The sequence below is a fragment of the Myotis yumanensis genome, unplaced genomic scaffold (genome assembly GCF_028538775.1).
Source record: "Myotis yumanensis isolate MYYU_CA2020_CCGP unplaced genomic scaffold, mMyoYum1.0.hap1 SCAF_4, whole genome shotgun sequence".
NCBI classification, from domain to species: domain Eukaryota; kingdom Metazoa; phylum Chordata; class Mammalia; order Chiroptera; family Vespertilionidae; genus Myotis; species Myotis yumanensis.
In genome coordinates, this window is record NW_027223755.1 from 8,876,295 (window position 1) to 8,903,995 (window position 27,701).

Consider the following 27,701-nt stretch of genomic DNA (forward strand, 5'->3'; position numbering starts at 1 on the left):
CAAAACTCCAGTCAAGAAGCTCCCCAGGGACTCAAATGCCAGCCAAAACGAGAGCATCTGTCAACACATAGGGCCATTCCTGGAAGCTGCTGACATCTCTCGCCAATGTTGTGAAGGCATTCTCACAGGGAAAGCTTCTATTTAGCAAACGCATTGTTTTAGCATGCTTTACACGAGGGAGGAGGCATGGGCTGACATCTGTTCTTTGCTAATCACCAAGTCCCACCTCAGATCTGTCGCCATAGATCAGAACCGTCCCAGTAGCTGCTCCTCAGGAGTGCTGAAGGGAAGCACTAGATGTTCCGGCTGAATGAGCTTGAATAGAATAGTGAGCATCACTGTGCTGAGAGGGAGAGTGCAAATGGAAGTCTTCAAAAGCAGCTTTGAAAGGAAGAACAGTCGCAGGCATCTTAAAATGCAGATGGGATAAGGCAGATGGAGGTAGACAGATGAAAGAATGAGCACTGGATCCAGATGTCAGGGGCACAGAACTTAAAACCATAAGGAATGGTCCAGCTGTCATTCAAACCCTGTACAGCTGAAGAAACCAAAGTCCACGCCTAGGAAGCAGCACAGCTAGGACTTGAACCCAAGTCCCTGACTCCAAAGCCGGTGCTCCCAACCTCTGAGCACCCTGGTTCACACTCATATCCCAGCAGGATAAACCCAGGCTTTGAAATAGTGCCTGTTCCGCTGGCCGGGATCGAAGAGACACGTGAAGTCAGGAGGCCTGGATCCCACTCCCTGCCCGACATGGTGCAGCAAAGAGAGAAAGCCCCATCTTTTGCTTAAGTTTTCTCATTTGAAAGATGGAGATAAGAATACCTGCCTCCCTGACCTTTAATCCCAGGACTTCATGAGATCAAGGCAAGAGAATTTTTGTAGAGGAAGGCAGATCATAGCAAGGCCAAGTACAATCAGACCTGTATATCTTATCTGTATGGCATCAAAAACCAATCTCACTTGGGTGCACCTCACAGACATCCATATGACTGCAAAACCACCAGCACAGAACCTAGTAGACAGAAGCACTCAAGGGATGGTAATTCCCTCCCCTCCCTGCCCTGTGTCCCCTTCTCTCTCCATTCTCTCTGCCTCCTCCCTCTTTGAGGTCCTTCCCTCAGCTGTAGGCCAACTAGGTAGAAAATACCAGAACCTCTCTGGTGGTAATCTATTGGCAACTAGAGGCTAATTGATAGTGACAGGAGTTCATCCCTGCTCCCCTGAACTTGTTGTCTTCAGCGTTCTGAAGTCAGCTGTTTTGCTAACTCATATTTTCAAGAGACAAGGCTGACACCGTATCTCTAAATGGAATTGGAATGCAAAAAGAGACTTTAGCCTCTGCTAGTGCTTTTAGGGTCTGAGAAGTTGGTCTTTGCTGTAAAAAGGTTTATTCAACTATGTTTACAAAAACATTCCAACACACAGAGTACTTTGGGTAGAAAGTTCCCATTGCCGGTTCCTCTTAGGGTCCACTCAGTGCCAATCTCGACAGAAGATGTTTCACCTCAGCATTCTGCCATCACTCCCCACACTGACCTAAGCAGGGGTCCGTTTTGTGAGCCTAATATAGGGGGTCATGTGGTAGATTGCATTATCCCCTTCACCCCCTCCTGAGGAGCTTTCGTTTCCAAGTGTTCATTCCAGGCCCTGAATAGCAGATGTAACCTGTGATGAAATTCACCGGTCAATAGCCCCTGACCCCACAATGTCCTCAACCTGTTACTGTTCATGTCACTCTTCTTCACCTTTTGCAAGACAAGTCTTCTTTTTCTTGATTTTTCTTTCTTCCTTGGCTCCCCATTCTGCTTAACTCTTTCTACATCATCAGCTGAAAAAAGAACTCTCCCTTCTCCACGCTGCTGCTTGGATGGTATCCCACAGAGCATCCACTCTCCACCGCCTTGACGTTGTCATGGTGACACCACTGCATCAAGTCTCTCTCCAGGGCCAGCCTGACCTGGAGTTACAGCAATGAGCCAGTGAAGTAAATGTGAAGTGAAGAAAAACTCTAATGACAGTGGATGGCCCCCTCTCGTCGCTGAGCGTGTGGGCGGTGGGGGTGGCATCAGGAAAGGTCTAGCACAGAGTCAAGCAAAATATTATCTTCTCTGGGTTTGGTTTTGTCCAAATTTAAGACATTAGGTTGATTTTGCTCTACCCTCTGATTTCTCTAATTATAAATGGGCTTGATAAACATCCAAATTATATCTTTTGGACATGTGTCTATCCATCCTTTCAGGTCATCCTAGACTGTTTTCTCTTCCTTTCTTAAAAATAAGAAATTCCAATCTCTAGAGGCATAGATTTATTTGTCTACTATATCTTGCCCATCCAACAATGTAGCTGATACTTACCATGTGCTTGCTGGGTTTGATATCCTTTCCATTACTCCCTTCTTCATACCCCAACCCCCAAGATATCAGGTACCTCTGACAAGCCAGCTTTGCCAAACATCACTTATGGCCTAAAAAATATGTTGGGGGCCAGGTAGTGATTTTCTCGTTTTACAATGAAGAGCTTGAATATGAAATAGATTTATGCTTCCGTTTGAGGGTGATGACTGAAGGTCTCTATTCCTCATCTCTAGCCTTCAGGAGACAGGCTGCAGCCATGCCTCTAAGTGAGTGTTAGGATGGGAGCTGGTGACTCGTCTTCCAGACTTTCACTGTCACTTCCTTTGTATCCGCATTGCCCTGGAGATCCCTCTACTGTCCACGGATATGAGTTTTTACATTCAAAGAACCCATGGTGCTGTTTAGATCCAAGTTACAGGTGCAGGTAGAAATTCTGAAGGTTCAGTCGTGTGGGTGTGTCCATCAGGGACCTTTTGCTATTCCAGAGGGGACCGCTTCCTGCTCTCCCTCGCTGCAGGGATGGAGGTCATCGGCTCTAGTATATTCCTCTGTAGACTGAATTCTAATTGTTCTATAAACACACTGACTAACTGAAGACTGAGGTACTTCATAACTTTAAAATTGTATAGCAACCTAAGTATCAACAAAAGGTACATAGAGTTATTTTCAAATAGATTATATCCCCCCCGCCCCCCCCCCCCCATGACATTTGAATGAAATCCATGCGGCTGAGAGGATGGGTCTCCTTAGGGGAAGCAGCCATCTATACTCAATGGCACTTCCGGGCATTTCCTCCCCAAACAGAAGGACTGAGCGGTTTGTTTATGCCTTTGTGGTTGCCTTCATCGTGCTGCTGGAGCCAAAGTACAAGCCATTCTGACAGAATGTTCCCCCTCAGGAATCAGCACCTTGCCATCCTGGTTTTCTGTATTCTGAGGGACTCCAGGCCATGTGTGCTCCCTGTTTTCTTTGGTCTGTGTTTTCCCCACGCCTCTGGATGCCACTTGCACACCCTCACATGCATGGGGGTTTTGTTTCTTTGTTGGTTTGTTATCCACAGACTGCTGCCAAGCTAAAGACCAGTATATCGAGCAGTTCAAAGATACTCTGAGCACTTGTGTGGGCAAGTCAATTGCTGGATTTTTTGCAGAACCAATCCAAGTGAGTATATCAGCCTGAGATATTACCTGAGTTCACAGTTATCAGAGTTTTAACTCAGACATTCTAGAGAATTGTGAAATCATTTAACCATTGCCGTGTCCCTCTCTAAAGTTGATTTATTCTCTTGGTCCCCTTGGAAGAAAAGAGAGCCCATGATTTTCAACTGACTTATAAGTATACCATCTTCTGAATTTCTGGGCTGGACAGATAGATAGATAAAACTCTTAAACTCCCAATATTCTGAAAAACAGAAAACCCCAGCAGTATTTAGTTGCTTAATACCCACACTGTGAGGAGAGTCCTTTCTACACGATGGGACAAAAGTAGATTTGCAGTTGTTTGCATGGAAATAATGCAATAATTAATAAGTCATAATGCAAGAATAAACCCTGTGTTTCACGTACTCACAACTGTAAACCTACTTCTGCCCCACCCTGTATGACCTTACTAAATCCCCTTAATTTACTCTTATTCTAACCTCCGGAAAGCATACATTTGCATTTTTCCCCCAGAAGGCATGGCGTAGGAATAATGGCCTCTTTTCACCCATAGTGGAAGCAGTTCTAGAGACTGTTTCAAAAGTTGCTGGAATTGCAGTTCCGGTGTCAATGGCAGAGTAGGTGACCGCCTCCTCCCGTGACCAATCAAGTCACCACTAACCTGCAGGACAGCAGCCTGGAGACCCGCCTGAAGAGGGGCTGGCGGAAGTGCTGTAACCAAGGGTAGAAGATACCAGGACTGAAAAAAAAATTTATTTTGAGTATAAAAATGTGGCTAAAAGTACTAATGATGATAAGCGATCTTCCTTTGTTTTTTAACACTTACAAAAGCCATGCTGCTGTGCTAGGTCTCCTGGGTTTGGACTCTTGCAGGGGGTGAACGGGTTCGTCCAGTACCCGAAGGGGTTTCTGAAGGAGGCCTTCCAGCTGGTGCGGGAGCGAGGAGGCGTGTGCATCGCGGACGAAGTGAGTGGCCCTGGGATATACAAAGTGGGGCACAGGGGCAGCGAGGCGCAGGGAGAAGCCCTTTTAATGCCCCTCTGTATTCCAGGCAGAGAACGGCCAGGGTGGGTACAAGTTAGTGGAGCTTCTGCTATTGGCTGGCTGGTTTATTCGTGGATTAGTCGGTCTTTTGAACAAGTACAGACAGAAAATTGAAGTCTATCACATATTGCCATCACTGAAAATATCTTAAAAACCACAGAGGAAATTTAATCTCGTAACCAAATCTTCATCAAATGATTGTTGCCGAGAGAGTGTTAACCAGCCTGGCTGCATTCGCCTTACCTTAGTAACAAAACTTGTTTGGAAATGATATTAAAAAAGAAAAAAGCCCAGCCTCTCAAAAAATAGTTCCCAAAAAATTCTAACATAGCTTGAGTTAAGGCCTCGTTGGAACAGCATACTGTCTAAGGGGGCGACTTTGAAGAATAGAATTCATTGCTTCTGTGAGCTCTAGCCTGTGTGTTTTTAAAAGAGACCAGTTTACTTATAATCACACCTCATATTAGAGTCTATTAAGAAAGTAATGTTTTGCCTCCTGAGACTAACAATGGCGATCGATGGGCAGAGGACGGCGCCCAGGCCCCCAAAGGTGCTCCCGGCTCCTTCATTCTGATTCCACCAGCAATGGTGGCCCCACCAAGAGCAGATGGAGAACTCCTATGCTTCATGCGGGTTCCAGACCTGCCATCTTTGCCTGAACCATTTTCCTCAACTCAACAACCCAAGGCAGACCTCAGGCTCCCCCTCAAAATTTTTGTTGTTTTGTTAACCCTCACCCGAGGATATTGTTCCATTGATCCGATGATTTTTAGAGAGAGCAGAAGGGAGAGAGAAACATGTCAGTTTCCCACATACACCCTGATGGAGTGGGCAGGGTGGGATTGAGCCTGCAACTGAGGCATGTGCCCTTGATCAGAATCAAACCACCTGGACCCTTCAGTCTGCAAACCAATGCTCTATCCACTGAGCCAAACTGGCTAGGGCCCCTCTCAGATTTTTTTCTGCAGTTTCTCCACATGCAGCTGGGTCTCTGTTAGCCTCAGGGGGACCGGACAGCCTCCCCTACCCCCACCGCCCCTCTGCAACCTGCTGGCTCAAGTTTAGGGAACGTCAGCTAATCAAAATCCCAGCTGAAGAAAGTGAATCTGTTATTAAAAAGCAGAAAAATCTATTCAATAGGTTTGCAACTCGCTCCATCGGTGAAAAGAATGAACTTTCACCTTTGGAGTCAGCGCAGCCTGAAGCTGCCACACTTGCCCTAAGAGAGGGAAGGCAGACTGGATTCCAGGGAACATGAGCTGCAGGGTTTTCTGAGACGTGGTGTTGCCACTTGCGAGAACATGATTGGAAAGTAACTCAAGGTAACCTTAGAAGGGCAGTGGGAATGGCCAGGCAACGCGAAGACTGGCTGGAATTTCTGAGCACTCCCTGCGTGCCAGGCCCGTTTGTAACACTTCGCCAGCTAAGGCCCCTGGCAGGTTTGTAAGGTACGGCCCATTATCATCCTTCCCGCTTTCTAGAAAACCGACTTGAACTCCAAGCCGGTTAAATCACCCGCCAGGGTCATGCAGTTAGTAGGGCCAGAACCAGACTCAAACCTACATGATGTCATTTGGGCAAATCCGACAGCTTGCCCAGCGACCCAGAGCTAGGAAGTGGGAGACCCCCAGGCTGGGGCCCAGGTCTGTCCGACTCCTGGGTCTAAGCTCGGCCATGTGGTTTGCCATCATGTCATTCTAACCCCTGGAGTCCGCCTGGGCAGCGCACCCTGGAGAGAGCGGGAGCCATAAGAAGGACGCCTGGAAGGAAGCTCATTCAAGCACATTTCAGAGGCAGCAGCTCCACACCTCGGCCCCACCTGCAATGTGTGTATTAGAGACGGAGACCCACAGACAGGCCAGGAGACTGAGAGCCAGGGAGAGATCAAGGTGCCGTGGCCACCAAGGCCCTGGCCAAGTCTGATGGCAGTGGCATGCTGGTTGGCTGTGTGCGCTTAGGCGCTCGGCCACACCGTTCATTCTCCAGGCCCTACGTAGGCACTTCTACCAGGCGCTCAGCGGTGTTCTGGATCAAGGGAAGTGTAAGATACAGCCCCTGGCATCAGGCAGGTACCCTGGTGCTGACAGCCTAAGGCGGGAGGTTCCGATGGCAGAGGCGGCAGGTTCCGATGGCAACATGCCCAGATGCCTTGACTGGGGGCCCTGCTGGGAAAATCTGCCTCGACCACACGATGATGAGGAAGCTGTGCTTGAAGACAAGAGGAATTGGTGGCATGAAAACAGGGAGGGAGTCTCCTAGAAAGAAAGAACAACATGAACAAGACAACGAAGATCAACTTTCGGCCCTGAGTTACATGGCTCAGCTGGGTCCTCCTGGTGACGGAACCCTCAGGAAGAAAGGAGGTCACCAGGAAGAGGAAGGCTGCCCTATCTGGGCTGGTGGCAGGTGCCCCACCCCCACCCGCTTCCTGTAATTGCTGCTTCACCCAGTCTGGGGCAGGGGCTGCTCCTCCGGGCTCCTCCCTGCCGCCTTGCACACAGGAGTCGCTAAGTTTTGCTAAATCATAATGATCCTTTCCACATGCATCGTGTGTATGGCCCTCACAGCAGGCCTGTGACGCATGGCTACTAGCATTCCTACTTACCAGAGGAAACACAGGTACAGAATGACCTCAGAAACAGCCAGTCACACAAAGCTAGTAAATGGCTTTGGGGGCCTAAAAGCTCAGTCACAGATGAAGCGTTTTGTCAATGACAGTACAAAGATGGTGGTGACAATGGCTGGCAATGATGATCCTGAGGAGGAGGAGGAGGAGGAGGAGAAGAGCTAAGCAGGAGGGGGAGGGGGAGAGGAAGGAAAGTGAAGACATCAGAGTCAGAAACACCAGCATTTCCTGAAAGCTTCCCAATGATTTTGGATTTGCTTCCTTCAGGTGCAGACGGGATTTGGAAGGTTGGGCTCTCACTTCTGGGGCTTCCAAACCCACGGCGTCCTGCCAGACATCGTCACCATGGCCAAAGGGATTGGGAATGGCTTTCCCATGGCAGCAGTTGTGACAACGCCAGGTAGGACCTCCGGGCAGTGTGTGGCTGCTGCTGGGCCTCCTGCATCAGCAATTGGAGAAGGAACTCGCATTGGAATGTGTATGGGTTGGAGACGGTTAGGGGAACTCACATGCATTTCCCAAGCAATGAAAAAAAAAACAAAAAAGGAACAATCTGCCTGCCAGATCCTGGCCGGATGAAAGCGAGCGGCCCCTTTGCCCTTGCTGCAGGGGGGACTCATTCTCCCGCCTCCGCCATAAAATGCAGGGTTCAGACACACTACCAAGAAATAGGGAAATGTGCCACCAGCCCAAGAGATCCTTGTTAACCAGCTTGAAACCAACCCTGGAATTTCCAAGGGCTCATGTGCTGGAAGGAAACTCTAACTTGGTCTCACCACATTAAGAAGTTAGAGACTCAAGGTCCAGAGCATTAGATGTGTCTGTGGATGTCTCATCTACCCAGCAGCTAAATATGGCACAAGCTCACTTGGCCAGAACATGAACATTAACTGAATTCTGCATTTTAGTGAGGTCTGACAGAAAACAATTTTTATGAAATTCTTAAAATTATTTCATTTGTCTTCCCCACATGAGGCACTGAAGGCTACTTGGGTATTTTTACTAAATGACTTAAGGTATAAAAATATGGATGTACTGGTAGAAGGTCAAGTATAATGAGCTGAATATATACTCACCCTGAAACAATCCAAACAATATATTACTAAATCCTTGATGTGAGGAATTTTTTTTCCTCCTTAATCCCAAAAGTGAAAGATAGGGGGACAAAAAGGTTTTATTAATGAAGGTTCCGAGTTAAATTTCACAAATCAAGATTTAAGGTACTTCTCAGTTCACAGGGCACATTCAAGTCTTTGTTAGCCAACTCCCCATTGAGTAAACAAGCTATGATTCCTTGTGCGCCATATTGGTCAGCCAGGGATACCAGAACCAGATACCTCAGGGAGCAGGTTAACCAGCAGACATTTCTCTCTCCCAGTTCTAAGACTGGTGGTCCCAGATCAAGGCGCCAGCAGAATTAGTTTCTGGTGAGACCTCTCTCGCAGATGGCTGCCTTCTTGCTCCGCCCGCACATGTCCTTTTTTGACAGAGGGCGAGAGAGCTCTGTTGTCTCTGCTTTTGAGGACACCAGTCCTGGGGGATTAGGACCTACTCTTTTGACCTCATTTAACCTTAATGACCTTCCTAAAGGCCCTACCGACAAAAGCAGACATGTAGTTAGGGATTCAACATAGGGACTTAGGTGGGGCCACAACTCCATCCGTAGCATCTGCTATCTGGTGAGTGAAGGCTGAATTGGATATGATGTCACCTACAACATCCCCCAAATGTTGTGATGGGCGGTTATAGATGGGAAGGTGTCCACTTTTACCTACCCTTTCCTTCTCCTCCTAGAGATTGCCAAGTCTTTGGCTAAATGTGTCCTGCACTTCAACACCTTCGGAGGGAACCCCATGGCCTGTGCCATTGGATCGGCCGTGCTTGAGGTATGTGCCAGCAGCCACGTGGACGTCACTCGTGTCACAAAACGACAACTTCAAAGCCACACACACATTCTCATAACTTTATCACATCGCATTATTGGAGAGGAGGGCTAACTATTAATTCATGAATTAAAGTTAGATTCCCAGATTTTATTATAATTACTAGTTTATGAATTAAAGTTCGATTTCCAGTTATTATTCTGACACCTGCCCTTCTTTTCCTAATGATCTAGTTTTGGTGCTCGAAGTATTGAGTAAGAAATAGGTAAGAAACCTCACATGCATGGGAAATGTACTAGTAAGCATTCCCTTCGCTCCTGGTAGCACTGAAGTGTCTTTGTTATTTGAGTGCTATTTTATGGATAGCGAGCAGTTGTTATCTTTAATGTCATTTCTTTAATATCTTTACGTAAACAAGCTCTTTTTCCTTATACTAGTTTAATTTTGGCTCTTATATATTCTTTCTTGTTTTTTTAAATTTCTTTATTGATATCAGAGAGAGAAAGAGAGAGAAACATCAATGATGAGAGAGAATCATTGATCGGCTGCCTCCTGCAAGCCCCCTACTGGGGATGGAGCCCGAAACCTGGGCAACACCAGGAATCCAACTGTGATCTCCTGGTTCATGGGTCAATGCTCAACCACTAAGCCACTCCAGCCTGGCTTCTTGCCTTTTTTTTTTTTTTTTTTTTTTGTACTGTCATAAATTAAAAGACTACAGAGGATCTGCGTGCTATGTGATTACCAGGTATTTTAGCTACTGTTTAGCCCCACTCCATTGATTTTGCCTGGGGTCACATCCGTAGGAGAAGACGTTTTGAATGCACTAGCTAATATGCTTGAAAGCATTGGCATAAATAAGTTTAAAGTATTTCTGAAAGAATGTCCAAGAAGTTGATAACAGCAGTTGTTTGTGGGGAGGGAGACTTGGGGACTGGGGAACCGGGATCAGCAAGGAGATTTCTACTATCCAGACTGTTATACTTTCTGATTTTTTGAACTAGTCACAAGGTTCCCCTGTTCAAAAACTTAAGTTTAAAAGTATTTTTAAACAAAAAGCAAATAAGTAAGAGCTGTCCTTGCTAACTAAAACGTCCCTTCAAATATGATTAAAGGGTGAAATGAGCCGGTGTGGGTCGGATGTGTCATTTATTTCATTTTGTAGATGCCGCCAACTTTTTTCAAAAGTGCTGAGTCACCTCAACCAACATGGAAAGTAGAGAGGACTTAGGTGGACAGAGAGGTCTTCAACACGTCCAGGTTTGCCCGAGCCGCGCAGTGGCTCTCAGTGAAATATAGTGCAGCGCATGTTGCATGTATCGAGTCAGATCACAGTCTCGCTGTGCGCACAAGAGGGTGAGAATCCTGTTGTCTGTTCAGGTGCCCTGACTCTGGGCCACACAGGGCCCTGCTCAGCTCAGCTCAAGAGGCCAGGGCCCTGCAGGGAGGCCCCTGGGCACCTTGGGGCAGCTGGGCGAAGGCCAACAAGCTGCCAGGAGGGCAGGCATCTGTGACCTTCCTGCCCTCGGAGCACTTGTCTTCTTCGCCAAGGTCGCCCAGTGTTCAGCAGAGCCAGGCACTATAGAGCTCAGGATTATGGGCTCTGTGACAGACTCATTGAGACTCGGCTTCCACTCTTTCCTAAATTCTCACCCACCCTGGAGATGAGGAAGGATGGGGGAATGGCCCCGCTCCCAGCACTTATTGTCTCCTCACAGAACTCTTTCTGTAGCACGTGGTGTGGCCACACTGGACTTGGGTTCCATTTGTCTGGTCAGGTTTCTGTAAAGAGGGCCGCCTACACTCACCTCTCCTTGCTTCTCCATTTTAGAACTTGGCTTAATGCAAGGACTTCTGGGGCTTTCTCTCAACAGGTAATTAAAGAAGAAAAGCTGCAGGAAAACAGTCAAGAGGTTGGCACCTACCTGCTGCTGAAGTTGGCTAAGCTGCGGGATGAGTTTGAAATTATCGGAGACGTCCGAGGCAAAGGCCTCCTGATAGGAATAGAAATGGTGAAGGATAAGGTAGGTTCTGACCTGCTGCTCTCTCTCTCTGTGGCTCCTGGGGGCACCAACAGTCCAAGTAGCAAGCATTGGCCGAAAGCTGACTTCATTCACTCCCAGGAGGGAGCCCACAGCACAGCACCAGTGTTGAGTGTGCACAGAATGCGGCATGCTCTCGAGAGTGCTAGAGGGTGAGGGTGGGACTTGGAAAAGGGAGCTGGTCTTCTTGCCACACTGGGCAGAGAGCATCGGTGATGACTGAATATTTAGAACTACAAGTGTGGGCAAGGCAGGAAATTATTTGAGGGGGGAGGCAGAGCAAGTGGTCCAGAGAGCTAGTGGAAGTAAGCGGGGAGGGCTGGGAGAAGGTTGTGGTAATGGTTTGGCGTAAGGATGTTAAAGATCTGTGGGTATGGGTGTGAGTGTGTGTGTGTGTGTGTGTGTGTGTGTGTAGATTTCATTCCCAAGTAACCAGGGAGGAATGATGTGACTCTCTGATGACATTCCCCACGGTGACAAACTCAACGTGACAGCAATTACACTTAGCATTTCCCCAACCAGTTATTCCTCCCATTTCACTCTGTTTCTCACCTTCCCAATTCCCCAGCCCCAATATCACCACATAATCTGCAACTCCTTCTCTCCCCACATTTCTAACCTCAAGGGTGCCGTCTCTCAGAGCCTCCTTTGTCTCTACAGCTGCCCCTGCAGCCCCTGTGAGTAGGAAATTGTCCCTCCTCCCCTCAAAGCAGCGCCTAGGCCCTCTGAGGAGCACCACAGCAGGAGAATCCTGGCCCAGGGAGGAATATGCAGGCCGACCCCTTTCCCCCAACTCTTGTCCATGGGGATTCAGTTTTCCCCTGAGTGACTTCTTGCTATTTTATCTAGTTTAGAAGAATCAACGGTCCATTCTTTTAGTCTTTGGACCAGACCACAGATATGTGACTCTTCCGTTAAAACCACACAGCAGAGCCAGTATGAAGCTGGAATGTTTAAACCAGATTTAAAGCTAAGGGAGGACAACGGGAAAAGAAGAGGAACATGAGACCAGACACAAGCCCTGCAGGCGGACCTTCAGCTTGTGGCCCAGTCAAGGGCCGCTTTAAGGCTCAGAGTCCACCCTGGCCCCCAGCCAGGAGCTCCCTCCAAGACTGCAGGCGCCTCAACGTCCAGACTCCCCAGAGGAAAGCCCAGCGAGCAAGGAGCCCCCCTTCCCCACCTGGCCCCCTCTCTCCCACTCTCACTCTTCCAAACCCCACTTCCGCATGCGCATGGGCAGGTGACCAAAGATGTTCCTCAGACCTCGATTTGTCCTGGTAAAACGTCAACTCCTCCCACAGGCTGCATGACAACATCTCAGGTCAATGGGGAGACCTGGTCCTTCCCTCCCTTCCAGGTCCTCCATTTCCTAGTGGCCTGAACATGTGAAGATGATATTCCTGTCCTTAAAGCTCTAAACAGATGGAAATGCCCAGGCCTATTCCTCTCCAGGATGAGGTGTTGGGGGGACGGGGGTGGATACTGAAGCCTAGAGGAGGGGGCAGGAGCCCCGAGGAGAAGATGAAGCTGGGAGCCGCCTCCATCTCACAGGAGGGAAGGGCTGGCCCCCAAGCCAGGCAGGACCTCGTCCTGTGCATCTGAAACCAGAGCCACAGCTGGTGCTGATGCCCTAGTGGCTGCCCGCAGCTGAGGCTGAGCTCTGCGCTCAGATAGGAGCTCCCGGTGGGGGCTCCCAGCCCGGCCACCTGGGGGGGCCGCCTGGGGGGCCCTTAAGGAACACGGGTACCTCCCGCTCCCTCGGTGAGGCTGGTGTGAGCCCCGCTCCTGGAGCTTGGGAAGATGTTATACTGACACAGTCAGACTTGAGAGGACCAGGTCAGAAGGAGGCGCTCGTACTCACAGCCTCAGGAGACCACAGAAAGGGGACCACCCCACCCCCCACCCTCCGCAGGGCCCTGGGGGCTGGCACTCCTGGACCCACAGGGAGGACCAACCTCAGTGCCTCGGGCCTGGGGACAGCCTGTGGCTCCCGAAGCGTTTGCCTCCTCCCTCCTCCCCCCAGGGAAAGAGCAGATTTCACTCGCGGGGAAGAGGGGACGAGCGGGCCACCCCCCCCACACACACACACCCGCTGCCCAGGCCGTTCTGCCCCGGGAGAGCATGGCTGTCCGTGTCCTCGTGCAGGTTCTGAGCCACTTCCCGGCCTGGGAATGAGCTCTCCACGTGGGCAAGACGCAGAGAAGAGGCGCGGAGCTCCCGCACCCAGAGCGGACTCCGCTCCAGCTGGGGAAGGAGCCATGGCAGCAGGCGCTAGAGCCCAGCTTCGGGGCTTCTGCCTCCGGCTGCGGGTCTCTAGGAATTTGGAAATGAATCGGGATAAAAACAAACACCAAATAAAATTAATATCTAGTAACACCCCAAAAAGATCCAGTCTGGCCAGGAACAACTTCATCCCACTGCAGGGGGAGAGAGGGACCAGGAGGGAGCGAAGAACACGGATTGCTTGAGTTGCTTCCCTTCCTCTTGGGAATAATGTCTAACCAGCCAACACCAAATGGAAAATATGTTTCATTGGCAGGCGAGCCGCCAGCCCCTTCCCCGGGAGGAAGTGAGCCAGATCCACGAGGACTGCAGGCAGATGGGCCTGATCGTCGGCCGAGGCGGCCTCTTCTCCCAGGTGAGGGGAAGGCTGGCGTTCCCCGGCGCTGTAGGGGGGCCCCTCCCTGACGCCCCAGGCTGCTTGGTCACTTTTCCAAAGGTGTGTGCCGGGGGGACCGGCCCCTCTCTCTAGGCATCGCGCTCAGGTATTTTCAAAATGAAGTGGCAGCGGAGCCTTAGGGCCACGAGGGGGCGCTGTGTCCGACGGTTTGGTTGTCCGCGTTCTGTGAGGAATAGCTAGCTAGAGACAGTCTGACGGGCATCAGCAGCCTGAACCCGCAGACCAGAGGATTTACAGGTCGGAGTAACGTCCTAACCGTCGTGCAATAAACAGCGTGCCTCGTGTGTGAGTTCCCTGCGACCTGTCAGAGCGATCCTGGTTGTCCTTCGCTGAGCCCTGGGCTCTGCCTTTGTAAACCCTAACCCTCCCAACACAGAGTGGCCGCTGGGGCCAGGAGCAACCTCAGAGCGCTGGCAGGCCAGGTCACCCCAGGAGAGCTGGGGGGCTACCCAGGCTGGTCCCTAAGGCAGGGCTCAAAGTCAGCCTCTCCCAGTGCCCTTCTCCCCCAGGCTGGGGGTGCAGACACCAAGCTCCCTTGCTACCTGGGAAAGCCCAGTACAGCTCCCCCGGCAGGACTGGTGTGGCTGCTGCTGAGAGTACAGCAATCTGCCCCTCGTCCCTCACACAGCAGGACGCACACAGGACTGGCTGGGGGCAGAGATCTAAGGTCTAGGGCAGTGGTCGGCAAACTCATTAGTCAACAGAGCCAAATATCAGTACAACGATTGAAGTTTCTTTTGAGAGCCAAATTTTTTAAACTTAAACTATATAGGTAGGTACATTATTAACTTAATTAGGGTACGCCTAAGGCTTAGGAAGAGCCACATTCAAGGGGCCAAAGAGCCGCATGTGGCTCGCAAGCCGCAGTTTGCCAACCACGGGTCTAGGGCAACCTCTGCCCCTCCCCTACTTTGTGCTTGTCCTTTGCCATCTTTCTCATTTTAGACGTCAGTCATTCTTCCCAGCCTCCCTGCTCCATTCCTGCCTCTCACTCTGCGTCAGTGAGCACTTGCCTGGTACTTGTCTGAGGAAATGGAGCTATGAGGCAAGGTCTCTGTGTACACCCATCTGTCCCACAGCCGTTCCGTACCGCCTTTCCCAAAGGCCCGGACGGGGAGGTGGCACTCCGGCTCAGACTCCCGTGCTCTCGTCCCTCCCCACCTGCACCTGCAGCTTTCCCTTCCCCTCAGCTTCTCAGCCTGCAAACCAATAGGCTTAGAGCTGTCCCAGCCCAGCCCAAACTGGACCCCAGAGAGCCAGAGCGAGCACTTCTGCTAGGACATGCTCCTCGGGTTGTTCCTGATGCCGGTCACAAATATTTTTCTGCACAAATCAGACAGGGTAACGATTGAAAATCCTAAGATGGGGCGTCAGGGAGATGCCCAACTTATGCAGACATAAACCAATTCATGGCTTACTTGCTCAGTTATTCCTTAGTTACCTGGCAAACACGTGCAAAGCGGCCGTCGCTGTGCCGCGTACTAACGCTGCGATGATAAATCAGATCTGGTCCCTCCCTTTATGACGCTGGCAGGAGAGAAAGACATAGGAACAGAGAAGTACAACAGAATAGAAGCTCAGCAGCAGCTCTAAAAAGGAGGAAAGAGAAGGGACCCCCGAGGCCAGCCTTTCTGACTATGTTGAGCCTTAAACGATGAGATAAACACTGGAAGCGTGGGTGGAACATGGCAGCGTGCAAAGAGCTGCACGCACACAGTGTGGCAGCAGCCTAGGGCAGGAGGCAGTCACTGATAAGAAGAAGACGCCTATTTGTCAGGCTCGGTTCTAAACACTTCACACGACTCATGCAATGCTCTCAACAAGCCTATGAAATAAATACTATTATCACCCATGTTTTATAGATGAAGAAAAAGAGACACAGAGAAGTTAGTCAAACTGCCCGAGTCACACAGCTAGTCAGTGGCAGAACCAGGATCCAGACTCAGGCCGTCTGCTTTCTGGATCTGTGCTCGGAGGAGGGCGAAGCTGAGGGGACCAGACTGGAGGCAGGGAGTCCCGGTGCGGGTTGCTGATGCTGCTTGAGCTTGAGCAGTCGTGGTTGTGAGCAGGGAGGCCCCAGAGAACAGTCCTGGGAGCGACATGCCCGGAACAGCATGTGGAGAAGGAGAGTCAAGGATGGAGTCCTCATGTCTAACTTGGTTCAGGATAATGATGACTTGGGCTTTGACTGTGCTCCATTCGAGGGGTTTATGGACATCTGGGCCTGTAGATGAGTCTGTAGCTGAGAGGAAAGGAAGGTAAATATCACAGTTTGGGGCTCATCAGCGTGAGCAGTGAGCTGAGGGCATCTCCTGGGAAGTGTGTCTGCGTCAAAAATGCAGGGAGGCGAGGCTAGCAAGCTGTCCACCAACATGGAAGGGGCAGGTGGAGAGAGCGTGCCTGAGTGGAGACCAGACCAAGGGCGGAGAGGTGTGAGGAAAGCTGGAGGGTGTGGAGCAGCAAGAAAGTGGACAAGTTCAGAAGGAGGGACCCAAGTGCCAAGCGCAGCAGAGAAGGCCAGGAAGGCGAGGGCGGAAGCACGCCATTGGTACCGCACTCAGCAGGCCCTGGCGGCTCGAGCTAGGGTGCTGGTGGCAGGCTGACAGGGGCAGCCACCACCTGGCAGTGGGTTGAGATGTGAACAGAGGGGAGAGGAAAATGATGGCCAACAAGTATCAACCTGTCTTTTTAGTGAATTTGCATAAAAGGAGAAAATAAGGTTTATCTGACACCTAGAGGGGCCAGGGGACCAACAGATTTTTACTCGGTGTGGTTTGGATGTGGGTTATGAGAGCCTTAAACCTGCTTGTTTGTGGCCTGGGAGAAAGTTGAAAAGAAGTTGAAGATGCAAGAGAACGCAGGATGTTTCCTGGGGTGACGGTGATGGGAGCCCCCAGGGCCAACGGCACAGGTGGAAAATGTGGAGCTGAAGAGCAGAGACACCTCATTCTCTGAACGTTCAGGTTGGGATGATGTTCAGGTTAGGATATAAGAACGGATGTGGGAGAAACCAACTCTATGGAAAGATCTTGCCTGACAGTTTCTGAGAAACATGAGGCAAGATCATCTATGAAATAGAGCCAGAGGCGTAGGAGTTGAGCGAGGGAATTGAGAAGAATGAAAACAATGTAGAATGAAAAGGAGAATCTGACAAAGAACAAGAAGAATTTAGGGGGCCAGCAGAACTTGGAGGCCCTGCCTACTAGTGCTATCCGGCTGCCAAGCAGCGTGATGTTCTTTAACACTTCTTGGCCACCTATGTTGGCGCAACGCAGTTCCATTGGATCAGGGCTGGGACTTCGTGGGTGGGCGTGGGTGCCGCTGCAGAAGGTGGAAGGAAATGCAAGCGCAGTGAGGGGGCAGGTGAGAGAGTAGTTCACACGATCAACCACGTGCTCCAAGCTGGTTAGAAAAAAAGAGATCTGAGTGGGGCGATAGATCTGAAGATAAATGGAGGGATGAAGGGGCAGAAGCTTTCATTTTAAGGACAGACATAATGGGAATCAGAAATTGAATGATTCCTAGCGAAGAGCGGGCTCTTGGCACCGACTTGGGTGTGAAGGGATGCGGAGAAGCAGAGATGAAGGTTCTGGGGGTCGTGGTAATCAAGAACGTAAGAAGCTAGTTTGTTGGCTTGTACACACATGGACATGAAGGTCGCCCTCAGTGATAGCAGAAATGGGGTGTGGATAGGTACCTAAGACCTCAGTGCAGGAGGTGGAAGGGCGAGGAGGTGAGCAGATGACTGAAAGGAAAGGGAGCACAGCCAGATGGTACCAGAGTTTTTACAAGACTGGAGGGTGAATGGCCTGGGTACCGCATTGGAAAAAAGACCAGCCCACCAAGGAAACGTAGGAAATGCCATAACAGCAAAATCTTAGATTCTTAGTTTAGTGCATTCAGTCAACTTCACGTTTGATTTTCCTGTCTCCTCAGACGTTCCGCATCGCGCCCTCGCTGTGCATCACGAAGCCAGAAGCTGATTTTGCAGTGGACGTATTTCGCGCTGCGGTAACCCAACACATGGAAAGAAGAGCTAAATAAAATCTAAAATCTAAAAACCCACAAGAACTTCCCACTGATGTTCAAGAGCTAATTTGAAGGATTTCAGAAGCACCGGTATAAGTTGTAAAAGTTGACTGCCTACCAGCCAGATTTGTGAGCAGAGCCCCTATTATGCTGGGAAATCCTTCAGCAAAGGATCTCTGTCCCTCGCTCAGAGAATAAATCCTTCTTCACCAGGTTAGCTGTGTTCATTGAAGTCCCCTTTGCAATGATTGGTTGGTGCCTGATACGTGGCCTATTTGGGGACAATGAATCCTGAAAGGCGATGTTTGGTGCAGGTGCCTTCGGGGGAAGGTTTCTTCATCCTTCACTCTTCATCACTCTTCATCATTTATTGCGATGGGATTCCTTAAACCATGTCAGCCACTTTGGGGCTATGAGACCAAAGCTTATGTGCTGAGGTTGGCAGGTGTTGGGAAGCTGAGTCCTTAGTGATGTCAGTGAGCCACTAACTTATGCAATCTAGACCAATCTTACCTTGAGGCTTCTTGTTATATGAGATGATAAATTCACGCTATTGCACAAGTCCTTTTTTATTTACGTTTTTTCTTATTGCAGCCATAAGCATCCTGAGAAATGATGCAGAAAATACCCCAATTTTTTAACTTCTTTAAAATGTCTATCAGAGACTTCTCCATTTCCACTGCCATCATCCCACCCTGGGCTAAACCCTCATCAATCCTATTACAATGGTCTCCAATATAAGAATTTCCCAAACTCTAGTCATTAGAATGCACATTCATTGTGTTTGTTCCCATAAGTGTTTACCATCTGGCTTAGAATTGATTTCATATTTTTCTTTGACTTTTTTCACTTAGGTGTTTCTGAGAGTAACCTTCTATAACTACAATAAATGAGAAATCAGTACTACTTGTCATAACTGGAGAATAATCATAAAACCAGAGTGAACACACAGCAATGTACCCGGAGCCAGTTGAGTACAGTTGTTCTCAGCCCGTGGCTAAGTCTTTCTTTGTTCAAAAGGGAGATTAGAAAGTATCTGAGGGGTATGAAAGGATGCTGGCAAAGTGTGTCCTCTCCTTAACACACACAGAAGAGGATGCACAGAGCTGAACAGGAAATAACTTTCTCAGCGTGCAATGCAATGTTTATTTAAGCTGTGCCTGGTTTGAAGTGTATCCTAATGGTCTATTTCTCCAAGGTGTCTGCTCCACCAACACATCCTGCACTCACTGTGAGATTGCCTCCCTCGAGCACTGACTTAAACATACTATTACTTTGCATAGAACCTTCCAGTTGCTCCCCATTGTCCCCTGGATAAGATCAAAACCCTTTTAACGAGTCCTCCAGTGTCCAATATCCAAACAAAGCAAGTTCAGAGGAAAGGTCATTGAATTAAGAGCCAAATGACCTGAATTCTAAATTCAGTTCTTCCACTTATTTGCTATAGATGACCTTGGGCAAGCCTTGAATCTCTTTCTTACCTCACTTTGTTCCCAGGCATATCAATACTTGTCCTTCCTACCTGCTGAGTTGTCTTGGGGTTCACTGAGGTAATGGATATAAAAGTGTTTTGCAAACTAATGAACTATGCAAACAGAAATTTCTTCACTTCAGCCTACATATCTCTTCTTTCCTTCACTACAAAATCTCCCAAGAGCAGCTGGGGCTTCATTTATACTTCCTTGCCTCCCTTCCATGCCTCAACCACGAGAATCTCATTCCTGCCTCTCATTCCTTGGAAACTGCCTTCTTAAAAGGCCACCAGGGCCTTTGTTATGGCCAAAACTTAGTTTCCTTGCAAGATTTTTTTTCTAAACTTCTGCTTCTTCTTGAATAGGATTCCCTTGGCTTCTGCAATGTGGTCCTTCTATCTCAGACGGCTCCTTCTCAGTCTCTCTCCTGGCAACTCCTCCTCTACAAGGCTCTATCCTGGGCCCTCTCCTCTTCCATGCTACATTCTCTCCCTGTAGGACCTCCTTCACCTCGGGAATGTCACCCATCCTGGGGATGGTGATTGCCTTCCAAATAATCATCTTCAGTCTCTATCTTTTTCTGAGCCCAACCCCAAATGAGTCCCTTCTTGATTAATGGTACCTATTGTACCTTGTGTCTCAGGCTCACACTAGGTCATTCTTTTTCTCCAAGTTATCTTTCTTCCTTTCATATGACTAAGTCTCATGAATGCTTTCTACATCGTTTTTCCAATATGACTCAATTATACCAACGCTGCCTTAATTTGGACCATCCTCATCTCTCCTAAGTATTTAAACTACCTCCTAACTGGTATCCCAGACTCCTTCCCAATCAGCCTCTACATTGACAGCAAAGTCACTTACTACAAGGTTCGATATGATCACATCTCTTATCTCTTGAGGCCTCTGGGGGCTCCCTATTGCCTGTGGAACAAAGTCCAAACTCCAACTATTATGGTACCCAAGAGCCTTCACAATTGCTCCCACGCCACTTTCTCCAGCTTTACTCCCACCATTCTTCCCACATCATGCAACAGTTTTTTGTTCCCATAAGTCATCGTATCTGGAATGTCCTTCCCCTTTTTTGCTAGTGGAAATTATGGGGTCAGGAAGTGAACAAGAAAGCCAACCCTTACTTCTCAGTTTTTCTTCAAAGCCTTTCTACCTTCAATATTCCTTTTTTGTTTTAAGATAAAGAAAAAATATATTAAAAATACATTTATGATAAGCATTTAGAAATTTAGTAAAATATGAAGAAAAAAACAATAAAACACAAACTTAAATTAAGTTTTCGTGCTGAGGCCAAGGTCCTTGCCACTACCAAGACATCCACCCCTAGAGGAAGGGGCTGAAGAATTTCACTGTTCAAATGAATCCATAGTACATATTCCTTGTGACTCCCCCAGTCCTATGGGATCTGTGTGTACCAAACAGTGTACCCCGGTATCTCTCACCTCCAGGGGGCATTGTAGAGTGAAACTCAGCAGTGGAATTCCAAAAGGCAGCCCAGCCCTGGGTCTCATTCCTTGACCATGAGGGTTGCATGGCTCTGTCCTGGGCCTGTTGATCAAGCCAAAGTGCTCCTCGTTCTTGACCAGCAGTTGGGGAGTTAAGATGTGTAAGCCACCAGAGACATGGAGCAGGAAGGACAAAAATGGTGGCCTCAGACCACGTATTTATCTCCTCCGCTCATTAGTTAATAAACACGAAGGTTTCCTACGGTTTTCCATGTAGAACTGTGGGCAGGAGTTTAGCACCACCATTTCTCTCCCTTCCTCTTTCTGCACTCCCCATGGGAGGTGGGAGGTGAGCCAGCTCGCATACGGCAAGGAGCCCACATTCTTGCCAAGCTTCGTTTTATTTCCTTTCTTGTTAAAAACTGTCTAAAGTAAAGATAAGGAACACGCAGCTCAAGTAAACTTTTTTCCAAGGAACATATTGGCAGTTAATCATGTGGTTAGAATACGACATTAAAATACTGGCAAACTATTTAAAAGCCCTTGGACTGACAATCCACTCAGGAGGGCCTAATTTTTTTAATCACATCAAGCTTGGTGATACCATTAGCAATTATTATTATAAAAAGATTTAAAATAACACTTAAAATTGTTAATGCAGTAGTAAGCTATGTTATCCTCTTATTTGTGTTATAAAACTCCATCTTGCCTGGACAGTGTGGCTGTGGTTGAGCATTGACCTATGAACCAGGAGGTCACCGGTTGATTCCCAGTCAGGGCACATGCCCGGGTTTCGAGCTCGATCCCCAGGGGGCGTGCAGGAGGCAGGCCATAGATGATTCTCTCTCATCATTGATATTTCTATCTCCCTCTCCCTTCCTCTCTGAAATCAATAAAAATATATTTTTTAAATAAAAACTCCACTTTACAAAAACTACGTCAGTGTAGTTTTTAACTCCAGGAAGTCAAACTAACCTCAAAAAGTATGGGAGGACTTCATTCTTCTTCCACCTTCAGGTCTCACTCAAATCTCACCTTTCCTGCAAAGAACAATAAAAGAAGACTAAACACCATCGCCCCCGTAGGGCATCATCAGCATCATCATCGTAGTTCAGAAGCGGGTTTCATGGCTGCTGGCCCTGCGAGCAGATGGCTCCGGTTAATTCCAGCTGAAGCCTCACTTCCCACTGAGGTGCAAACAGTAAGAGCAGCACAGCTCCGCCTCCTTGAAGAACACAACACCAGGAAGTACCTCACCAACACAAAGCTCCGCCTAGGTTAGGCGTGGAGACAGAAACAGAAGCTCCATTCTACCCGTCCCTTTGGGCTAAGACAGAAGCAGGCCAGCCTGGGCCTGCCGGTGGCAGGTGGAAGGGGCGCCTGGTAGGACGGAAGGCTTTGTGCTGGTCATCTGTGCCGGTGAACAGCATGGAGAGACGTCAGGGACACGGTTTGGTCAGCCTGGTTGGAGGGTCACTGCAGAGGGCAGCTAATGAAAACACGGGGTTGTCATTAGATGGGACAACACCACGGATGGAGGGAGCCGCACGCGCTCTCCAGTTGATGTGTTTTGGGCAAATTGACTTCTCTGAGCTGAAGTTGCCTGGGGCCCAATGGAAACCCCACAGAAACCTCGTGAGGATTTACATGAGAAAATACAAGGGCAGCTGCGCAATTAGCATGAACTCTTTCCTTAGCGTCCCTTTCCCTTTGACATGGGACGTCCTTAGGTGGCACTGGGTTCGCACCACCTTGGGCTCATGTTTCTTCTCCTGCATATAACTCATCTCCCTAACCAGGCCCTGCACTGCTGGCAGGGCGACCCTGTCCTCTCCATCCTCACATGCTCAGGGCCTAACGCTGGGCTCCTCTCAGAAAGGCAAGAACTAATTCAGGCTGCTGTGTACGTTTTACCCGTAGATGCCACAATGTCATCAGCAACTGAAGCCGCAAGTAGCGCATCTGAAATAAACAACGATCCATCTGATACACCTTTTATATGTGAGTATGTGTGTGTCTATTCAGAAACACATATATTTACAATGGAGAATATATATTTAGAAACATAATATCTAGCTGGAAACATATGTACTGCAATATAAAAAAAAGATACGTATTTAGAAATAGAGATTTAGACATCTCATGGATTGGTTTTTATGTAGTTTGCTTCCCGATGCTGGTGAACCACAGAGATTTCCACCTTGACCTCTTTCGTTTCCCTCTCTGTATACTTTACCTGGGTGATTCCATCCATTAGCTAGGAGGGCTACAACCATCTAGATGCTGAGGATTCCCAAACACATCTCCAGGACAACCTCCTCCTGGCCTACAGACTCGCCTTTCAGCAGCTCCTGCGACACCTTGCCCTGGGCACCCACTGCATGCTCTTCCTCCTTCCTGGCGCGCATATGCCCTCCTGGGCGCAGGGAGTAATATTTGAACCAAGTGCCTTCCTGCTGCAAGTGCCTGGTGCCAGCAATCCCCCACCCACCCAGCCAGTCTTAACCAAACTTCTGATTCTTGCTTGCCTCCCTGCCCTCCCTGTGAGCTGCCCCATCTACCTGCTGACCTCAGCTTTCTTATCTATTCTCATTGCCCCAGCCTGGCTTCAGAGCTGATGGGCAGTTCTGTTGCTGGCTCTTGGCACACTTTGAGACTCCTTGGTCCTGCTCTGCCCTGTTCCCTACCTTGTCCCACTGCCCAGACTGGACGGTCAAGATCCTCATCCATGTGAGAGTGAGCCGGAGCTGTCCCTGTTATCTGACCCTCCGCTCTAGCTAAAGCCCTGCTCACGGGCCGCATTGCTTGCCACATGAAGCAAACTTGAAAAAGCAAGAGGTAGGAGGGAAGAGTATGGACATTGTGCCAGAAATAAAATAGTGTTAGGATGTGATGGTACTGGGGGTGAGGTAGGTCAGTCAATGTAGTGTGTGAACTCTAGCAGAGGTGGCATTAAAAACCAGTGGCCCGCTATGAGGGTGGGGGTGGGGGTGAGAGGGTAAGAGATCAACCAAAGGACTTGTATGCATGCATATGAGCATAACCAATGGACACAGACAGTAGGAGGGTGAGGGCATGTGCTGGGGGGTGGGGGCAGCTGGGGAGAGGTCAATGGGGGGAAAAGGAGACTTATGTAATACTTTAAACAATAAAGAATTTTAAAAAGAATAATAAATAAATAAATAAATAAATAAATAAATAAATACCAGTGTCCCAGCTTAGCTGGTCTCCAGCTAGTTCCATGCGGCACCACCACCCACCAGGACCGGGTGCCGGGGCCTGGTCCACGCTCCTTGGGAGGTGTTGCCAGTTCCACCAACCTGGGCAGGAGGGCCCTTTATTCTCGATAACATCCCTGGAATCAACTCCTGGACGCTGGGAACCAGCTCCAGCAAACCCCTGCTTCCTTTCTTAAAGCAATACCCCCTCTCGGCCCCCCCTTTCCTCCCCTAGAGCACTGCCTGCTCCTACCTGTCCACCTCTTCGCATATTTCTTCAAATAGGATCTTTACACCCCAAATCCACTCCTCCTCTATTCCCCCAGCTCTTCCAGAGGGGCTGCGGGTGGGGGGGGGGGGGGCTTTGAAACAAGGAAGCAAGAAGCGTTTTCAGTCCATCCTTCCAGCACTGCTAAGATGGGGAAGAATGTTGGGGGAGGGCATCACTGCATTCTCTCCCAAGGTGTGGCTGTGCTAATCCTGATGGGATGACAGGGAATTAAACTTGAGTTAACTAAACTTTTAAGTAAAATGAGACCTGGATCTAGCAAGCTGAAGTTTCCACTTGAAGATGGATCATGGGGTCAAAATAGAACAATTATGTACAGCTCATATGAAATCCCAAAAGTATAAAAAGGTAGACAGTGAAGAGAGAGTCTCCAGCCTGACCTTTTCTGATAAGGGTCACATATCCAGCATATATAAAGAACTCCTACAACTTAACAATAAAACGGCCCTATTCACCTGGCTCACCTTCCTTCAACCATTATAGATCACAAATGCATTGGTTGGTTTGTTTAATTATTTTTAATGTATTTTTATTGATTTCAGAGAGGAAGGGAGGAGGGAGAGATAGAAACATCAATGATGAGAGAGAATCATCGATTAGCTGCCTCCTGCACAGCCCCCACTGGGGATCAAGCTCACAACCCAGGCATGTGCCCTGACCGGGAATTGAACCCTGACCTCCTGGTTCATAGGTCGACACTGAACCACTGAGCCATGCTGGCTGGGCTGTTTTTTTTGTTTGTTTGTTTTGTTTTACTTAACATGATATCTTACAGCTTATTTTGTACAGTAGTTTATTAGCTCCTAATGGATAGTTAGGTTATTTAGAATATTTTGCTTTTACCAAAAAAAAAGGGAGGGGGGGCTCTAATTAAAACCTTTTTGTATAAGTGTGACTATAGCCCCAGAACACATTTCTGGAATTATCCATTTTAAATATATTCTTATTGATTTTTTGAGAGAGGATGGGGCTGCTGATGGGCTGCCTCCTGCAGGTCCCCTACCGGGGATTGAGCCTGCAACCTGGGCATGTGCCCTGACCAGGAATTGAACCGGCAGCACTGGTGCATGGAATGACGCCCAACCAACAGAGTCAGACCGGCCGGGGCCATGACATTTTAATGGCTATCCTTGTACTGGCCTTTACACTGCTCGAATTTTATTTCCCCCTTAGGATACATTCCTAGAAGGGAAAGTGTTGAATCAAACGGATTCCCCATTTAAAGTGTCGATCCTCACTGCTATGTTGCCTGCCCAAAAAGCATGTCTGCTTGCATTATAACCACAGTGGAAAAGCAAGTTATAAAATGGTACCCAGAGGACAAGTTGTGTTTTAAAAGTACCTCTGCCTAGAAAGAGTCTTGTAAGTATACATTACGGCTGGGTCTGTGTGTGATTCTAGGTGAGGTTGCCTTTTTAAAATTTGATCTTAGAGAATGGGAAGGGGGGAGGGGAAGGAAGAGAGAGAGACACGGATTTGTTGTTGTACCCATTGGTTGCTTCTTGTACGTGCCCTGACCAGAGATCAAACCCACGGCCGTGGCCCATCAGGATGACACTCCAGGGCCTGGGCTTCTTTATATTATTCTGAACGTTTTCCCAAATTTTCTAATTCCATTATTAAAACACACACAATTTTCAAACTAAAATGAAATCAGGTTTTGAAAAACTATAGCTCCTTTCTGAACAATGAAGATTAAACTCCAAGTAGAAACAGGACAAATTGCCCCTGACAATCTTGCCAGCGATACAAGAGCATGACTTGAAGACACCCAAAAGGGGAGGGAAGGAATTGACCAAAGAATGTATATGCATATATGCATAATCCAGGAACAGACAATTGTGAGGAGAAGGCCTGGGGAGGGGGTGGGAGCAGGGTTGAGGGATGTCAGTGGGGGAGGAAAAGGGGACATCTATCTGTTTTACTTTCAACAATAAAAATAATTTTTTAAAAAAGTATTTCCCAAATTGTCAATCTGGCAGATTAAAACAAAAGCATCATTGTGGGAATTAAGAACAATTAAATCAGTGCACATGCAGACGTCCTAAAAGCAAGGCTGCCAGTAGAATAGAGCTGCAAACTGCATCCGAGTTGCTGTGACAGGTGGGCGCTGGCATGGGCCTAGCTAGCAGGAGGCCTGTCATCGAGCCTTTGGCTTTTCCAGAACTGCCAGGAGCCCAGCCCCGCCCAGGCCCGGCTGCCCTCAGGGCATCTCCCATGGTCCAGCATCCTCTGCGGCCCTTCTGATGGACTGCAGTCCCAGGAACAGAGGGCTCACTGCGTCCTTAGAGACTGACTCCCCTGCTGGATGAAATGATTGACAATTCTGCTTCATAATATGCTGAGACTACTGTTACCTTCAGGCCACAAAAGTCTGAGTTCTTACTCAATTTGAAAAGAAGAAAAGTGCCCCAAAAGATATATAAACTATATACCATTTTATCTAAATGTTAAGACTATGACCTTTTCAGTTTTTGAAATTGTTAGAGCCTCTGACATTCATATAATTTGTAGGGTGAAGGATAATTGGAGCCTTTTCTGTTTTCATGAGGCACACGGTGTCCGAAAGGACATGAATGATGCTGGAGCCCTGACTGGTTTTTCACAGTAATTATCTGTACACATGCACTGCGCCTGTAGCTTAATTAGGGTCACTGACCTTCAAGACAAGTTCCATCGACTAGGACGGTAATTAATATTCTAGTGGCTCTGTGCCCAACTGAAAATCAGAATTTGAAGAAGGGGAGTGGATACTGAGGAAGTGATAGCCTTTGCTACAATGCATTATGGAACATGCCAGGAACCAAATGGAGATCTTAACCCTCCTATTTCCCCTTCCACACGGGTGTATTTTGTTAGCAAGAGTTGGAACATTGATTTGTACTTCTGGATATTTGAAGTATTTCATGAAAACCGTGGTAGTCAACCCTCGTTACCCACCACCCAGAATTAACACCTGCTAAAATTTTCCTCCAAATCTTAAAAAAAAAAAAAAAAATTGACTCAGATGAGGTCCCTTTTGTTGACACCCCCGCCCCGTTCCATTCCTCTCCCTTCCATTCTGAATTACTTTTCTGAATGGCGGGTTTCCCATTGATGTCTCTATATTTCCTCTTTATAAATAACTATTTTTAATTGCATAAATGGCATACGTTTCATCTTCTGGCAGCTCATTCAGTATTTTTCCAAGGGCTAGCCACTGACACCATAGCTCAAGCTCACCCATTTTAACTGCTTGACTGTTTGGCATTTTATAAATAGGCCATGATGTATCCACTTTCTTGCTCAAACATTTAGGGAGTTTCCATCTTTTCCTGGATGCAAACAGTTCAGCTGTGAACATCCATGTCAGGCTCCTTGCACATTGGACACGGGTCCTCGACAGCCCTGCTTCTCAAGCCTGAAGGAGCACGAGTGTGAATGCTGCAAACTTTTGCAGCAAGG

The 27,701-nt window shown here is 48.3% G+C and overlaps 1 protein-coding gene across 2 annotated transcripts in view; it reads left to right on the forward strand.

The window, feature by feature from the left end:
* The window catches only part of AGXT2 (alanine--glyoxylate aminotransferase 2), a 30,651-nt gene extending 12,618 nt beyond the window's left edge, over positions 1 to 18,033 (forward strand). For both annotated transcript variants that reach the window (XM_070411419.1, XM_070411420.1), the window contains exons 8-14: positions 3,418 to 3,518; positions 4,391 to 4,483; positions 7,455 to 7,587; positions 8,982 to 9,073; positions 10,945 to 11,094; positions 13,652 to 13,750; positions 17,729 to 18,033. In XM_070411419.1, the coding sequence (XP_070267520.1) occupies positions 3,418 to 3,518; positions 4,391 to 4,483; positions 7,455 to 7,587; positions 8,982 to 9,073; positions 10,945 to 11,094; positions 13,652 to 13,750; positions 17,729 to 17,836 (776 nt within the window). In that variant the 3' untranslated portion in view covers positions 17,837 to 18,033. The remainder of the gene's footprint in view (positions 1 to 3,417; positions 3,519 to 4,390; positions 4,484 to 7,454; positions 7,588 to 8,981; positions 9,074 to 10,944; positions 11,095 to 13,651; positions 13,751 to 17,728) is intronic.
* The last annotated feature ends 9,668 nt before the right edge of the window (positions 18,034 to 27,701 follow it).